Source organism: Apium graveolens, chromosome 5 (assembly GCF_009905375.1).
Source record: "Apium graveolens cultivar Ventura chromosome 5, ASM990537v1, whole genome shotgun sequence".
Lineage (NCBI taxonomy): Eukaryota > Viridiplantae > Streptophyta > Magnoliopsida > Apiales > Apiaceae > Apium > Apium graveolens.
In genome coordinates, this window is record NC_133651.1 from 88,817,620 (window position 1) to 88,835,384 (window position 17,765).

General features: G+C 41.6%; 2 protein-coding genes and 1 pseudogene across 2 annotated transcripts; 1 reads left to right on the forward strand and 2 right to left on the reverse strand.

Moving 5' to 3' along the window:
* Window positions 1–663: 663 nt before the first annotated feature.
* On the forward strand, window positions 664–3,042 carry LOC141660252 (uncharacterized). Its single transcript, XM_074467220.1, has 2 exons — window positions 664–2,610; window positions 2,662–3,042. Exons 1-2 carry the CDS (start codon window positions 664–666, stop codon window positions 3,040–3,042), a joined length of 2,328 nt encoding a protein of 775 aa, XP_074323321.1.
* A 2,527-nt stretch (window positions 3,043–5,569) lies between these two features.
* Window positions 5,570–12,975, reverse strand: LOC141724245 (uncharacterized). Its single transcript, XM_074526313.1, has 2 exons — window positions 12,808–12,975; window positions 5,570–6,614 (listed from the first exon to the last, which is right to left on the reverse strand). Exons 1-2 carry the CDS (start codon window positions 12,968–12,970, stop codon window positions 5,962–5,964), a joined length of 816 nt encoding a protein of 271 aa, XP_074382414.1. The 5' UTR covers window positions 12,971–12,975; the 3' UTR covers window positions 5,570–5,961.
* A 223-nt stretch (window positions 12,976–13,198) lies between these two features.
* LOC141724246 (ATP synthase subunit delta', mitochondrial-like) lies at window positions 13,199–16,054 on the reverse strand (annotated as a pseudogene).
* Window positions 16,055–17,765: the final 1,711 nt, after the last annotated feature.

The window sequence follows — 17,765 nt, forward strand, 5'->3', positions numbered from 1 at the left end:
TCAGAAGCGAGAGCGCAAAGGAGCCACCACTAACCCTAAGCAATCTCAGCCCCCAATAATCACCACCACCAAATACTGTTCATCTTTTCCGACGAATACTGTTCATCGGATCCACCGACTACTGCTCACGTTTCCGATAAAGAACCACCATCACAGATCTTGTTTCCGGCTACTAACCTCAAGTTTTGTTGTTCCCAAATTCCTCCGTCAACAAATTGGCGCTAGAAGGAGGGGCCTAACAAGATCTACATCTGGGAGGAAGGATGTCTCAATATCATGATGGAGGTTTTTACGATGGAAGTTCTGAAGAAGATTCCGATCATGGCTATGAATATGAACCCTACGTTCCGCCAATGACTGACCGTCCCACACCGGACGTTGGAGGACAGCCGACTGTGCTCATCAGCAACGCTGACTTGTTGGAACAACTGTATCGCATGGGCGATGCTTTGAATGGTTTCGATTCAAGGTTAAGCACCGTGGAACGACGCAAGGGCAGGAGAGGTCTTCGCCACAGCCGAGCGGCTCAGGCGCCTGGAAAAGCACCCATGACAGACAGGGATGGCCACACTGAAAGAGGGCGGGACAAACAATGATACCCCGGAGGAAAATAAATTTATCAGAGATGGCAGTATCCGAACAATCTACGGGGGAGATCCCGGAATGGAATGCAGCAACCGAGCCTTGGCAAAATACGCTAGGGAAGCCCGGTTTAGGCCTCTCACAGATATTCATAGGGTGGAAACCCGGCCACCCAAAGTATTTAAAGGGGAGTCCATGGATATCACTTTCAGAGAAACAGATGCCCGATGGGTACATCACCCACACAATGATGCGTTGGTTATTTCCATCCAAATCGGTACAAAGAATGTCCATAGAGCCTTCGTGGACAATGGAAGCTCCGCAAACATCCTCTATTACAGCACCTTCAAGAAGATGGGACTGCCTGATCAGGATATGTCGGGGGAAGACTCGTGGGTCTATGGTTTTTCAGGTGCAGGAGTTAGAGTCATGGGGTCAATTCGGCTCCCATGCACACTAGGGGAAAGCCCACTATCGGTAACAAAGATGCTCGAATTTAAAGTTCTGAATCAGGAATCATCCCACAACGTGTTATTGGGACGACCTTTTCTACGGGAGATGAGAGTCATCACTTCAATTCATCACCTAACAATCAAATTTCCAACGCCAAATGGAGTGGGAAGTATCAGGGGTTCCCAATATGATTCACGGGAGTGCTACAGGCAAGCAATGAAAGGGTTCAAAAAAGACTCCCACGCCGATGATACTCCGGACGTGGATCGAGAGAAAAGCATTGAGCAACCAACCGAGGAAATCCGAGTCCACTATTATGTTGAGCAAGAAGAAGAACATCCCTCTGAGTTGCCCTCGACAATGTTGTACCTGGAAGACACAATCAGAATTGAGATGTTGGAAGAAGAAGAGGAGGCGATGTATACCATAGTCCAAGCAGATTTCCATGGGGAACGTTTAGAAGGAAGATTCGGTGTCTTGCAAAGCCTCGAACAGGGTGACGTCATTCCTCTTGCAGAAGCACCCCCGCCCGCAAAATATACTGAAAAAATTGATAACTCTACTACGCAAGGCACACCTCCTGAAGGGAATGCACCCTCTCTACAAGATCAGGAGAACTATAATCCCCTTGACTTGGATCCCCGGATACCAATACCGACGGAAAAGATGGGGCCAGCAGAAGATACGATCGAGATCCCCGTTAATGAAAAAGACCCGAGTAAGGTTCTGAGAATAGGGTCCCAATTGACACCAAGGTTAAAGGAAGGTCTGTCAATATTTCTGTTAGAAAACCTTGATGTATTTGCATGGAGCCATTCTGATATGGTGGGGATTGATCCAGAAATAATGTGCCATCGATTGAATATCGACCCCAAGCATAAAGGGGTTCGACAAAAACGAAGGGCCGTAAGTGGAGAAAGAGCTATAGCCCTAGCAGAGGAAGTAGAAAGGCTCCTAGACGTCGGACTAATTCGAGAATCTTTTTACCCAGAATGGCTAGCAAATCCGGTATTGGTAAAAAAGCCCAACGGCAAATGGAGAACGTGCGTGGACTTCACCGACCTAAATAAAGCATGCCCAAAAGATAGTTTTCCCCTACCAAGAATTGATCAGTTGGTCGACGCCACGGCGGGGCATGCCCTGCTCAGCTTCATGGACGCATATTCCGGGTATAACCAGATCCTTATGTATGAGCCTGACCAGGAGCACACCTCTTTCATCACTAATAGAGGGCTCTACTGCTATATTGGAATGCCATTTGGTCTGATCAACGCCGGTGCCACTTACCAAAGGTTGGTAAACAAAATGTTCAAGAAGCAGATTGGGAAGACTATGGAAGTGTATGTGGATGACATGCTCGTAAAATCGAAAAGGGCGGAAGACCACGTCGCCGACTTAACTGAAATGTTCCATATCCTAAGAAAATATAGGATGAAACTAAACCCGCAGAAATGCGTGTTCGGCGTAGAATCGGGAAAATTCTTGGGATTCATGGTCAATAATCGGGGGATTGAGGCCAACCCGGCAAAAATAAAAGCTCTGCTAGACATGAAATCCCCCACCAGTGTCAAACAGGTACATAGTCTAACAGGAAGGATTGCGGCCCTGAATTGATTTGTGTCGAAGTCGTCAGATAGGTGCAAAGAATTCTTCAAAGCAATCAAAGGGAGAGGGAAGGATTTTCTGTGGACCCCTAATTGTGAAGAAGCTTTTCTGAAAATCAAAGAACAACTGGGAAATCCGCCGATGTTGACCAAGCCAGAAGACGGAGAAACATTAATTCTATATTTGGCGGTGTCAGAATATTCCGTCAGTGCCGTCTTGGTAAAGGAAGAAGCAAGCTACCAGTGGCCTGTATACTATATAAGCAAAAGGTTGTTGGATGCAGAAACCAGATATACCAACATGGAAAAATTAGTGTACGCTCTTATTCTTGCGGCACGAAAGCTAAGACCGTATTTTCAGGCTCACCGAATAGAAGTTCGCACCGCTTATCTGCTCCGGTAAATTCTACATAAACCCGAATCGTCGGGAAGAATGTTAAAATGGGCCATAGAGCTAGGGCAATTCGATTTGGAATATTGTCCACGCACGGCAATCAAAGGACAAGCGCTGGCCGATTTCATACTTGAGTTCGATGAAGAAATTGATGATAAGGCCATAGTACCGGCAGAACCAACCTCGCAAGAAAGTCATCAGGACGAAAAGAAGCAGGAACTCCCCCACCCGTGGTGGACATTACATGTGGACGGGGCCGTAAACAACAGCGGGTCCGGTGCCGGGATAATCCTGATCACTCCAGAGGGGCACCGCTTGATGAGTGCTATTCATCTCAAATTTTATGCTACCAACAATGATGCTGAGTATGAAGCCTTGATTAACGGTCTGAAGTTAGCTCTGGAGGTAGGGGCCGTGAATTTGATAGTTCGAAGTGATTCCGAATTAGTTGTCAATCAAGTCAACGGAGGATTCCAAGCCCGAGGACCGCGGACAGAGCTGTATATGAGATGTGCAAGACGCCTACTGGGAAAATTTTCAAGTGCTAGACTGGAAAGCGTGCCACGAGAAGAGAATAGTAATGCGGACGCTTTGGCCAAGATGGGGTCGCAGATGGACAGCGTCCAACTTGGACAAATCCCCTTGGGAATCCAGGAAGTTCCAAGTATCCCAGAGGTGGAGGTGTGTCAAATGCAAGAAATCCCAAAAGAAAGCTGGATGACCCCCATCCATAACTATATTCAATCAGGGGTTGTACCGGAGGATAAACTACAGGCTCGACGTCTTCGGTACCAAGCTGCAAAGTATGTCGAGTATGACGGGGTACTATACAAGAGAGGATTTAACCAGCCACTGTTACGTTGTGTGGACAGGGAAGAAGGAAATTATATTCTCAGAGAGGTGCATGAAGGGATTTGTGGCAATCACTCGGGGGGTGGTTCCTTAGCATTTAAAGTGCTCAGACAAGGGTACTACTGGCCGACTATGAGGGAAGATGCTTTCAATTTTGTCCGGGCCTGTGATCGCTGCCAACGGTTTGCCAACTATTCCAACATCCCGACAACCACCATTACCTCATTAACAAGTCCCTGGCCTTTTGCCATGTGGGGGATTGATCTCATTGGAGAGTTACCCAAAGCAAAGGGGGGTGTGAAATACGCTGTGGTGGCTGTGGACTACTTCACCAAATGGGCAGAGGCCATGCCATTAGCCACGATCACAGCAAAAAAGATAAGGGATTTTGTGTTCAACTCCATAGTATGCAGGTTTGGTATTCCTTACAAGCTCATTTCAGACAATGGGAAACAATTTGATAGTAAGGAGTTAAGGAAGCTCTGTGAAGACCTAAAGATTAAAAAAGACTTCGCTGCGGTTTATCATCCGCAGAGTAATGGTCAGACAGAAGCCATAAACAAAATCATAAAGCATACCTTGAAGGCTAAGTTGGAAGAAAAGAAGGGAGACTGGCCAGAAGAAATGCCCATGATCCTCTGGTCTTACAATACGACTCCTAGAACGACTACAGGGGAAACCCCATTTCTACTAACTTATGGATATGAGGCCATGGTTCCCGTGGAGGTAGGAGCTGGATCCCTCCGGAGAGATGTCTTTCTTGAGGAAGATGCAGAAGTTAACCAGAGGCTTCACTTGGATTTGCTAGATGAAGCCAGAACGAACTCTCAATTAAAGCTTGCTGCATACCAGCAGAGGGTCGCAAGGCATTTCAATAAAAGGGTTAAATCTGTACCATTCAAGGTTGGGGATCTTGTGTTGCGAAAGGTTATGCCTAATACTAAGATAGCTCAACACGGGGTGCTTGGGGCTAATTGGGAAGGACCGTACAAGGTCAAAGCTATACTCTGGAAGGGAACCTATCGCCTAGAAGACCTGGATGGTAAACTTATTCCTCGAGCATGGAATGCAGAACATCTACGAAAGTATTATCAGTAGGGTGTGGCTGTGCCCCCTTGTTTTCTTATTTGATTCTCATGTAATAGGCTAGTAGCAAATAAATTCCTTCTAGCCTAGGGGGTAGTACATGTGACTGCGAACCCTGGAACTAGCAGAAGGAAGAAATTGTTTCTTTTCAAATAACTTCCCCATAGAGCATAGTAGCCATGGGACCGGTGTAATTTGAACACTAGAGCGCATTATCAATCAAAAGGAAAAGTTACTTCAAATTGTTTTATCTGCCTAACATGAAATTACTCATTTGAAAAACATCCGAGGCGCGCCCTGTTTAGTAATTGTTAATTCATAATCAAGATTAAATACAGTGTACGAGGGTGAAAGGAATAAGTGTTCATGGCCATCAAAATAAGCTAAGCTTCCTAGGTTAAGGCGCGCCCGTGGACTAATACTTGAGTAAAATATCGCAAAGGGATTACAAATAGGTGTTATTTGCAAATTCAAGAAATAAGGCGCACCCTATAGTCACAAAATCCATGGGAACGTAAAAAGGCCAAGTGAAAAATACAAGTGCCTTAACAAAGTTTTTATAAAAAAGATATTAAGCCATGCAGAAAGTCACGATGCAAAAAGGAAAAGTAGCAACAAAACAAGTCATACAACTTTGCACAGCATCAAAAGAGGGCTGGCTCCTCATAAGTATCTGAAATTTAAAGACTATGAATGATTAAGGCGCGCCTTGGGACTGGTCTGTTGGAGGAATAGATTGGAGGGGGACAGTTGGATCAACTTCAGGCGCGTCCTTGGAGAATTCCTCTTGAGGCGCGCCCTCTCTCTCTTCTTCTTCTTCTTCTAATCCAAGCTCTATCCTCCTTGCCTTGATTTCAGCAGCATGTTCTTTTTTGAATTCCACCATCTCAGCAACAGTCTCCTCCCCAAATTTCTCAAAGGAATAGTCAGGATCATTGGCCACAAAGCCCACCCTGTAAAAATGAAAACCATTGGCAAATGCTTCATCAGTCATTTCCCTCTTCTCATCAGGCCAGCCTGTTTTCTGTTGCTCTTCGAGTACTCTATCCTCAAGTTGGCACCAACAAGCTCAGTATGGAGAGAGGTAGCCTTTTTGTTGGCAATCTCTAATTGAGAAGTGAGATTGGCCACCTCATGCTTGAGGAAAGAGATCTCAGAATCCTTAGCTTTGATGTCTTTGGCATGCAAGAAGTCTTTGTCTGTGAGGGTATTCTTCAGAATGTTGTTATCACCCTGCAGCCTCTCTAGGCGCGCCTTCTCCTCAAGTAATTTGTCCACCACTTGGGTGGAGTGGATGAACAGTTGGCAAGAAGCTTTTATAGAAGCACGGGCAGCATCTCCCAAATCCATAGCCTGCCACTGTTCCACTTCTTCATCTGAAACATGAAGGGCACCCATGGGGCCAAGAGCGCTGAAAGCAGTAGAAGAACCAGAAGGCGCGCCCTCTGTTCTATGTTTCTTGGGCGCGCCCTGTTTTTCTGTAAGGTCAATTACGGGCTGTTTTTGAACAGGTGTTGTTTGAGGAATGGGAGCTGAAGTGGGGACGGATGTCTGTGCTGCAGGAACATCTTTCTTCGACTTCGGCCTAGGCTTATCACCAGGGCGCGTCCCAAAGGATTTAGGGATTCTTGGAGGGGCCATTTCTGCACAAAACATGGGACATATTAGTTAAGCATGGCAGTTAAATATAATAATAATAATATTGACAAACATGTATAAAATGTTATGCCTAAGATGCAAAGGGCGCGCCCTGGAAGGTGGAGCTTAAATAAAAAAAAATTTACATCTAGTGTGATTATTAAAGATGACAGAAGAAAAGGACGCGCCCATAGGATAAGGGCGCGCCTTTATATCCTACGGGTAGTTAACTGAAGGATCCGGGCCTTGTAAAGAACCGTCCTCTGTTTCTTCTTCTTCTTCTTCTTCTTCTTCTTCAGCTTCTTCGCTACCTAAGTCGATAACACGGGAAACAGGAGCACCTTTCCTAAATTTTACGTATTTGCACTTCACTCCTACTTGGTTAGAAAGAATCCCTACTCGCATCAAGTTGGATCGAGTAACTAAGGATTTTAAGTTCCACCTGTCAGAAGCCACTCTAAGGAGGGCTTCAGCTCGTTTTTTGGGCTCGCCTTTAAGGAGTTTTGAAGATGGTCTGTCTGGAAAAGTATAAGAATGAGAAAAGAAAGAAAAAATGTAAAAATAACATAAGGGAAAAGATACAAAGGCGCGTTCTTGGTGACTTGTTAAATCTTATTCTTATCCTAGGAACGTCATACAGGTAAAAAAGGTTCTCTTTCCAATCTTTCTCATGGCTAAGCTTGCCAGAGGAGAAACCCTTCTTGTTATGCTGCTTATCCACTACCAAATAATAGTACCCGTGGTCAGACTTTCTTAAATTGAAAAAATAAGCAACTTCGGCCATGGACGGTTGGGAAAAACCCAAGTCCGTATAGAGGATGAACAAAGCCAGGACGAACTTGTAGCTGTTGGGAGAAAGTTGGAGTGGAGCTACGTCGTAGAATTCTATCACTTTTCTAAGGAAGGGATGTAATGGCGCGCCTATACCTAAAGACACCAGCTTGGGGCTGGTCACCATTCTGGGAATTTTAAAGTTTCTCTCATAATTGAAGATATGGGGCCGCATCATACTCAAAGGGCGCGCCCATATGCCTTCCATGTCATAAAACTCCATGAGCCATCCTAGTTGTTCGTCTGAACAAGCCGAAGACAGGCCCACGCATAAAAGCTTCCCATGTTCCTTCCTGAAACGTTTCTTCACAGCTTCATTACACGATTCGAATTCGTCCCAATCAAAATCCAATTCGCTGTCAGAAACTTCCCAATGTTGGAAGGGAATTGGAGAAGGCTCAGGAGAGGTGGAAAATTGAAAGGAGTCTTCATCAAAGAAGTTTTATTCATCACGGAGTGGTGATACATTTGCTTCAGGCGCGCCCTCGTGAGTAGGAGAGGTAGGCGCGCCCTTTGGTCGCTGAGGAGATAGACTTGGGGAAATAGCCTTGTAAAAAACCTTGGAAGGCCCAGCGTCTACATTAACCCCCCTTTCAACACCCCTATACCTGTCGGCATTTAAGCTCTCAAACCAATCATCATCGTCTAGCTCTATACTAGTTGGGGCTGGAGACCTCTCTTTTTGGACTAATTTTTGTTTTCCGTGTCTACGAGATAAGGGAATGTTGTCCGTGGACGAGCTATCTGAAAAATCTGCCATTAAGGAACCCTTTTTGGAGTCTTGAAGAAGGCGCGCCACCCGGTTCAGGAATTCGGGAGTATGGTGAGCGTTTGGAAGCCGGGGGTCCAAGTAAGCGTTTGGAGGAGAATAGATTCCCAAGTTGGTAAGGAAATCCTTGAAAGGGTGAAAAGGAGAAGACGCGCCCTCGTCTTCCAGCTGCCAAGAAAACCAAAAATGTTGAGGGCGCGCCCAATACGAAAGAACGAGATACAAAAATATGAAGGAAACAGAAAAGGTAGGGATAGACTTAAAGGAAGGGTGAGGTGAGTCATACACTATGAAGGCGCGCCCTATTCTGTCCTAAAATCTATAAAAGACTGGAAGATTGGATGACATTGGCGTGGCTTAAAGTAAAAGGAATGCGCCTCGTATCGATAAAGAGGCGCGCCTTATCATGGGACGTATATTTTTAATTTTAAAACGGTTGGGGTTCCTAGAAACATAAAATTAAAAGCTAGACCCCATGATTTCAGATCTAGAGCAACAAAATTTGAAAGTAAGATATACATACACAGATACATACATCGTTTTGTGTTTGTCATCAAGAACAATTAAGGAAGTTGAAGAGACAATGTAGCATGCAGTATTATTTGTGTGATGAAATCCCGAGAAGAAAGAAGATTTACATACCTTTTCAAATGGAGAGGACGTTGACTGGAAGAAATCGAGAATATGGTGACGGAGAAGGCCGATTCTGAGCAAGAGTTCGTCGCCGGAGTTGAAGTCTTTGGTGAAGAAAGAGAAAATGAAAAGGAAGGGGAAAGTGAAAGTAAAAATGAAAATGACTGACGGTGACTTGTATTTATAGGTGAAATTGACAGCTGTTAAAATAAATCACACCAATCACGTCAGGCACGATTTCCGAATAAACAGGGGAACCGTTTTAAAAATAATTCAAATTGAAGGACGCGCCCTCTTGAAGACGCGCCTCGTATAAATTAACTCAGTAATCCTGAATGCAAAATCCGAAACTTTAGGAATGCACACCCTTTTTAAGGCGCGCCTCATAAGTGTGATATTTGGGATGCGCGAAAATGGGAACTCTGAACAGATCAAGCCCTGTTGAGGGCGCGCCCTAGTAAGTAGTACTAGGGAATTGTTTATACAGATTTTGTTAAAGATAAAGAGAAATTCCAATCCCATTCTCAAATGACATATGGAATTTGGGGGGTAGTTGTTATGCCCAAATGTTGGTATAAACAATATTCAGATTAAGATTGATAAAATAGGTAAAATTGAAGGAGAAACGCCTAAAAACTAGGAAAAGATAAGATTAACTTTCCATAAACAGATGGCACGCCCTAAGAACGCGCTGCATTGGTTAAACAGTTGAGTGGCCCGTGACCGTTTTGCCTTAAAGGCGCGCCTTTGAACATGACGAGGCGCGTCCAATCGTTGAAAAAGGATAGATGAGTGGCTTAATTGGAGTCTGTCCTATAGTGAGCCTTAGGGCGCGCCCTAGGTAAGGAAGGCTCCTTGGGTGGATCATTTGGACATGATTACTTCGACATGTCCATACTGTGGCTTGGGCAGAATTAAAGTCAGCCCCAAAGATGAATAGTTTAGGGCGCGCCTTATGATGTAAAATGGTATGAGAAACCAAAAGCTGGTGATACAGGGCGGCGCCAACATACAGAGATGTTAGGGCGCGCCTTGAATTTCTACTTGGACATAAGTATGGCTTTTATGTGCTTATTAGGTGGATTCTCTAGAAGGCTCAAGGAAGATGGAGATTATTATTACTAACCTACTTGATGCAGGTACTCTATTGAGGAACTCCTTCCTGTAGCATATCTACAGGAAAGGCGGTGTCCGTGGTCAGAGACCTCCAGGGGTATGCCTGGACTGAAGGCCTCCTCCTGTAGTCAATGGGTGTCCTCATTGGAGATGTGGGGTGAAATCTGGTGTGTGCTTTGGGAGCTCTGTCTCTGTAGTCAACGGGTGTCCTCGTTGGGAGACTTCGGAGTATCCTGCACTTTGCACCCAAAAGCTTGGGATCACTTGTCCTGCAATCTGGTAGGGGCTCCTTATCGGGGGACAAGGATGCGTCCAACATTTGGGGTGAACCACGGCTATACCTGCGTCCACGGACTAGAGAAACAGCTGGTAGCGGAGGGTTATCCTTGGCCAGGGAGATGCCTTATCCGTGAAGTCTCGAAGCCGCGGACGAGCCTTGGGCCTTTGTGGTTGGGCCTCATCGGCGGACATTCCTAAAGCTAGTAGAAGACGGTTTCCAGTAGGTTTCCTATTGGGCCTCGGGATAAGAAATCTAAGCCCATTAGGTTTCTTGTTCCCCAAGAACTACGTGGGCTTGATCCCCTATAAATAGGGGTACGTAGGCACATTGTAAGGGGTCAGAAGCGAGAGCGCAAAGGAGCCACCACTAACCCTAAGCAATCTCAGCCCCCAATAATCACCACCACCAAATACTGTTCATCTTTTCCGACGAATACTGTTTATCGGATCCACCGACTACTGCTCACGTTTCCGATAAAGAACCACCATCACAGATCTTGTTTCCGGCTACTAACCTCAAGTTTTGTTGTTCCCAAATTCCTCCGTCAACAATTTGTATTGGAAAAATATACTCACATATCAAAGTAAAAAAAGAAAAGAAGAAAGATTTTTGTATCATTATAGTTTATATATTGTATGTATGTTTGTATCAGTGGTGTGTTGGAGTATGATGATGAACTGCATCATCATCATCATCATCATCATGGGTGTGATTGGTAAAAGGCCACCTAAAGTGGTCCTTCTGAATCTTAATGTACTGGTTGGTGGAGGAACCAAGGGGCTGAGTCCTAGGGTATAGTATACAATGAATCTAATTACACATTTTAACCTGTTTTTTTTTTTTTTTTTTACTTTTGTGTGCATTTTGCAGTTTGGTCCCAGAACAAATTTCACAGTTTTGATTGTTTGAAGCATATGCATGCAATACGTGGCAGCTAACAATTGAAGAAGAAGCGGTTTTACAGATTTCAGAATCTTAATGATACTCTACATGGACACACACATAATAGTATGAGAACTGTCAGAGATATCACAGTTCCCTAGGCTATGGCCGGTGGAAAATCAAAATCTGTTTGGGAACAGCATGCAGTTAGTATAACCAAAGATGCCTTGGACCTTAATATTTGTTAACTGTTTCCTCACCACTTAGCACGACTTAGATACTGATATCAAATTATAATCATGTAATTTCTTTTCAATCTTTATGTTTCTACCTGTAATCTAAGTGATTAACGAGAATCGGAACCTTAGTACTATTCATTGGCTCGATAAACCATTTCTGACTTGCTTCTCTAGATCACTGCGGACTTAATTGTTAGGACAAATCATTTTCATACCTATCATTTTCCGATTCACATTTCTATCAACCATTTGGACCGTCCAATAGTATATGACCATATAATGTAGACAGTTGTGCCGTTCGTGAGGGAGGAGACAAAGAAATAAAGACAAGTTATGAACTGCAGAGCCAATTATTGGGAACACAGCGCAGCCCATGCGGTGTTGTCGCTGTTCCGGAAGCTGCGGTGCTAAATCGGTTGCTTAGATTGGACTCTCTAAACAAATACTAATAAATATATATACCAAAACGATGAGCTATAATATATTATTATTATTATTATTTTGATAGCAGAGGTGGTTGAGAACTTAAAATGTTATGAGTGAACTTTATGATGGATTCAATTATAGGGGGACACGTGGAAAAAATTTATAAATTGAAGATTGGTTTTAGAACCAAATTTGTAGGACTTGTAAAGATTTTTTAAGTTTTACAGCAGTCATTATTGCCAGAAGTCCTCCTGCACAGAGCCTTAAGTTAAAAGGTCCAAAAACATTTACATACTTTTTGGTTTTCTGTAACTAAGAAAAGTGAGATTGAAAATACTATTTCAAAATTTTTGCTAGTCAAATAAGCTGGATGTAAAAACATGTACTGCAAATGAACCAAAAGTAGAGGTATCATCTTTATGTTCATAACAAATGCCCCAAAGGGTCCAGTATATGTGCAGCTTCCCACAGGGGCAGGACAAGCCCCGACAAGCTTGCTATGGAACACAAAAACCCAAGAACAAGTACCACAGCAATCTGAAGTGAACTACGTCTTAAGTGCAAGGACCCTTCAAACAGAAACACAAACTACAGAAAAAGCAAAAACCTTCATGCATGGCTTAATGTATTTGCTGTGTACATGCCACTTGAAGAGAGATTAACCCTTCATTGCTGTGCACGTATATAAAGCTGATCTCACAACTTAACCAAACAATTGTTGAGCATATATCGAGTATACAGCCAAATATATATACATACATCAATACATGTATATTATAGCTCACAAAAATAATCATTAAACAACAAAACTAAAAATGGACTGAGTACATGACTGTGAGACTGTGAGACTTGTACTAGCCCACAAAATTAAAAGCCCAGGCCCAATTAACATATACACACGTATATACAGTGTAAGTTACACACAAATATACACGGACATACTACATCGGATTAGCAGAGATGAAAGGGAAGAAAGGGCAGAGAAGACTTGAACAAACAGAGAAAAGGAAGAGAAGACTTACGAGTTACGAGAAGAGAAGAAGTTGGCCGGATTCTGAACGTTGGTGCCGAAGTGTTCGTCGACCCGTTAGTTTTTTGTTTGTGTTTTAGTTGATGTGAAATTACAAATACTACCCCTCCCGCACCCCCCGTATCGAGTCTCTGAAATTCGCCGACACGCCACATGGCGCACCGCGTACGCACCCCGGCGCACCGCCGCACGCGTCGCGCACCGCATACGCGATTCTTCACCTGACCCGAGTATCCCTGCTTTCCAGTGTATTGAGCACCGGAATATACATTTTCTGACCAAATTAAATGAGCAAAATCACCACACTACTAGAATTTACATGTATCTGAGCTGCAAACCATATTCATAAGAATGAAAGTAACATGGATGGACATTGTAAATCATTTCAAACTAAATGCTTTATATATTTGGACCAAACTTTCAGCTTGCTATAATTGCAAAAGAACAATCTAAGAGAAGAACCTCCTTAGGAGGCTGATTTATATTTCCACAGTTATCGTAAAAACTAAAATAGCATGTAAACAAGACTCTGCATCAAACAATCTAATGCCATGAAGGGATTTCAAAAGAGCCATAAGTGATACAATTATATAACCAAAGCAACATAGAGGACTTGCCACACTATTCTGAAAGGGCAGAATTGAGAGCACTATGCACATCCACTCCAATTTGGGCTTCAGGTTTTTCCAAGTCGGTCAAGGCTGAGCTCAGCTTCTGGGTGAACTCTGTGAGCCCTTTGTGGACCTGATTTGAGTCGATCTGATCCAGTGGAACAGCCTCAACAGCAACTATATCAGCATAGGAATTTGCATGGACAAATGCAAAGCCACTGCTGACAAAAACTTTTTCACATCATTTCCTTCGTGTACTGACATGAGACTGGGTTTCAGCTCTGCAATTGTTGGCACATGTCCAGGAAGGATACCCATCTGTCCAGTTGTTGCTGGAACTATAACCATATCAACCTATAAAGCCACAAACAAACCATCATGGCAGAGGAAAAGCACATGGTATATCATTTGCAAGTGGAAACCACATAAAAGAGGAAGTGGCAATTATATAATATGAATCATCAATTAAATCTTAATTTGTATAACCCATGATTAGGGAGCATACATGCTATATGAAGCACTAGAATAAGTAGGAAGCATCGCTGCATTGCACCAATACAGAAAAATGAACTGAATAGTCTCGTTTTTAATTTATCAGATTTTTTTTTGCTACTCACTTTTTGCTAAACTGCTAAGTTTACATGTCCAGGACAAATCATATATGTCCCCAGTGACGCGTGACTACAATCAAAATGAAGGATATATGGAACAACAACAATATAAAGACAAGTTTGGATGTATGCAGAAAATCCACTTCCCTAAGGTCACGCAACCACGTAGTAACCACTCACTACTCCTACAATTTCTAAACCGGAGGAGAAGGATTTGTTTGGTTAGCAACCCATATTGAAGAAAATACTAATTTCTATGATCAAATCCTAAATATTAAACAAAAAAGTAAAATCTTAAGGATTAAGGAACAAGTCCATTTTATATTTTACTACAATAATCTTATAATACACTATATTTCTAAACAATAAAATAGAACAAAGTATAATTTTTATTTTTATTCCTGGATCAGCATCACCCAAATAATTAGGGGTAAAAAGGCATTGCTAACTTGGAGATACATTAAAATATGACTCTTAGTCTTTAGATTATTTCAATATGCTTCTCTCTGTCAACATATTGACAATGATCAATGCAGGGAGCAACAAATTATCCTATGAAGTGTAATCGGATTTGCAAAGTTTATGAACAATGTATTGGTGTTGCGCATAAGTATCCTATGTAACTTAGAGTAAGCCCTGCTACACGACTTGATATTGGATTGGCTGCATTTCTAGATGGACTCCTATTGTACTTGCTGGGGAATCTTCTGGTGCAATGTGAGAAAAAGATGCACAAGGAGAAGTGTGTGAAACAGAAGTAAACATCTTAGTTAAAGCATGTTTACAAGCGTGTGTCGCTACCTAAATGTATAGCTGCTATCAGTAATCTGGTAAGAACAGTTAATGAATTGAAACCTCTAACAAAACCTACCAAGTGTATCATGTATTCCGATTGTATAACATGGTATGGGTGCAGTGCAATGTACACAGATCTTCCGTCTACTTAGTAGAGAAATGTTCCCTAAAAGACCTCTGGCTTTAACAATGCAACAACACTAATAAAACACATGACCAATATCGACAAGGTTAAAATTTAAAGTCTTAAGCTCTACCAACCTAAATAGGCAGAGTCTTTAATAATGAATCGCAATTCCGCAGATATATTTTCAATCTACAGCTTATACGTGGCCTGGATTGAAAAACGCTGGCCCTTTTCATTTTCAATAGAAGTCGGTCATTTCCAAAAGAGTTTGTTTTTTTATACATACAAATATAGAACATACCAAATTAACAGACCTCTTTACCAATTATCAAATAAGAGACCCAAGCAAACCAACTATTTCAAGACCCGAAAGCACAACTACCAAACCAATCCAACAATTTAAACCACATTTCAACAAAACTAACACAACCCCACATAATAAAACCAAAAACCCATATCAAAAAACACAAAACAACCCATACATTCCATAACTGAAAAAAGAAGAAGAAAAAAGTACCTCTTTACTAGCAAGCTCAGAGGAATAAGGAAGAACAAAATTGAGGGTCAATTTAGAAGGAATAGAAGAAGGGGTTGGAGGGCGAGGCTTAATAAAAGAAAGGGGTGCTTTTGGTGAATCAATGTTGGGAGCAATCTTCTTCCATGCTTCTATAAAAGCACCATCTGTGGGCGCATTCGGTTGAGAAACGGCGAGTAGGGAGAGCAAATTGGGTGAACATTCCTTTTCAGCCGGGAGAGCATCCAATTACACTTTACACCAAAATACCGTCAAAACTAGTACTCAATTCACAAATTCTACTCCAAACCCATCGGCATCAAATTTTACATCATTTTTCTACTATATAAATTATTTTATTATTAAATTACAAAAATAAAATAAATAGCAATAAATTGGTGGGAGACACTTGCAACAAATATGTTTCTTAAAGGAGTATAAGACGATTATAGAAGTATAAGACGATTATGATAATATATAAAAACTCTCAAAATTTTATATGACAAACAAATTTGGTATAATATTTGTTATGACACCAAAAGTAATTTTTTTAGTCTTGCACAGAAATTTTATATCAAAATGGTAAAAAAGTTAATATTTAAAATTGGATCGGATATATCTTGCAACCATGTTTATAAGAAGTTTACTCGGAATAGGTGTGATATGATGTTTGGAGAACAATCGTTAAATACTTTGGGACCAATTTATGGGGATTTCAAGTACCTAAAAATGAAATTAATCCATAATGAGGTATCAGTGTCTTTAAAAGGGTACCTCCTCGATCTTTATTCATTAACCAAATGTTTCCTCACGTAATTTCCATATTACAATTTATCATATTTTATTTTTTTAATGCATAAATCAGATATTTAACTTTTAATATTTTCTTTCTGAGTTAAAATTCTATAACTTATATAACTGCTATTTAAAATTAGTAGATTTGACGGTATTTCTAATATCCTAAAAAGCAATATACCTAACTTAATATATTTAAGCTCAATTTTGAACGGGTATGAAAAGGTAAAAACACAGAAAAAGAGGGTGGATGCTGGTGTTGGGAGTGGCGGGTTCTTTATTGGGTGAGTAATGCATCATGGTACTAATGAAGTTGTACACATCATTGCCTAATATTGTTGGGGTTAAACCCAATACGTGATATGAGTTTGGTGATACAAGATATAATTAGATTGGATAATAATTATATTTGTTGACAATAATTTTTATAATGAGATTGAGTAATAATTGTATGTGTTGACAATTATTATCATAATGAGAATAAGTAATAATTGTACGGGCAGACAATTATTATTGTAATCAGATTAGGTATGTCATGTTGGCTAAGTTTGTGATGACTATATATACATAGTCATGTTATTATTTTGATGTATGCTTAAGAGATGTAGCCGTCTTAAGTATCGTGTGTGGAAGATGCTTAAGCATTCATTGGCTCAAGTATTAGTTTGGGACACCATTGAGGTGTTATGTATTGATGTATTATTGATAATTGTTTTGATTAATAATACAAGTTGGGACATGGCTTTTCCACGTCAAATATATTGTTGTGTGTTTGTGTGCGTACTATGTATTGGTAGAATTGAATCTCGAATATGTGTTTGTGTTTGCTCTTAATAAGTGGTATCCAGAGCCGAGGTTCGAGGTTCGTGATGAATTGGGTTGGAGGAACGTTCGAGGTTTAATTGGTATAGTGGAGTACATTGATGGCTTTGCTGACAAAGTTACGTGCGGTGTGGCGGTTGACTTGCACCGTGGATCAGTTCGTTTGGAATCGAGGTGGAAGATGAACGGGATCATTGCAATAGTTTCAATGGTTTGATGGTTGATCGACCAGTTGAAATTTTTTGGATGATACTCGTGATATTCTTTAAAACAGGCTGAAGGATTGTGAAAGCAAGATCGGTTGACTCAATGGTGAAAGGAGGCATTTGTGGTTGATGCACGTGATTTTGTGGATGAATATGTCGTTAGGATGAAGAACGGTAGTTTGGAGTTATTGGAGGTCACTATACGGGCCTTAGTGATTCTCAAAAGTTGGAAGAACGAGATTAAGGGATTCTTATTCGAGGGGAGGTATCGGCGAACGGGCGTTGATGTTTTGATGGTTACCATTTAACCTGATGTTGAGTATTGGGTTGAAGTGGAGGATTGATGGGGTTAAACCCAATATGTGATATGGGCTTGGTGATGCAAGACATAATTGGATTGGGTAATAATTGTATTTGTTGACAATTATTATCATAATGGGATTGAATAAAAAAATTATGTGTCGACAAT

Bases quoted from the DNA above. Each gene is read 5' to 3' on its own strand.
- LOC141660252 (XM_074467220.1), top strand. From the start codon at position 664: ATGGAATGCAGCAACCGAGCCTTGGCAAAATACGCTAGGGAAGCCCGG. The intron at 2,611-2,661 runs GTACATAGTCTA...TTTGTGTCGAAG, and splicing joins CCCCCACCAGTGTCAAACAG to TCGTCAGATAGGTGCAAAGA.
- LOC141724245 (XM_074526313.1), bottom strand. From the start codon at position 12,970: ATGTGGCGTGTCGGCGAATTTCAGAGACTCGATACGGGGGGTGCGGGA. The intron at 6,615-12,807 runs GTAAGTCTTCTC...TGTTTTGTGCAG, and splicing joins TTCTTCTCTTCTCGTAACTC to AAATGGCCCCTCCAAGAATC.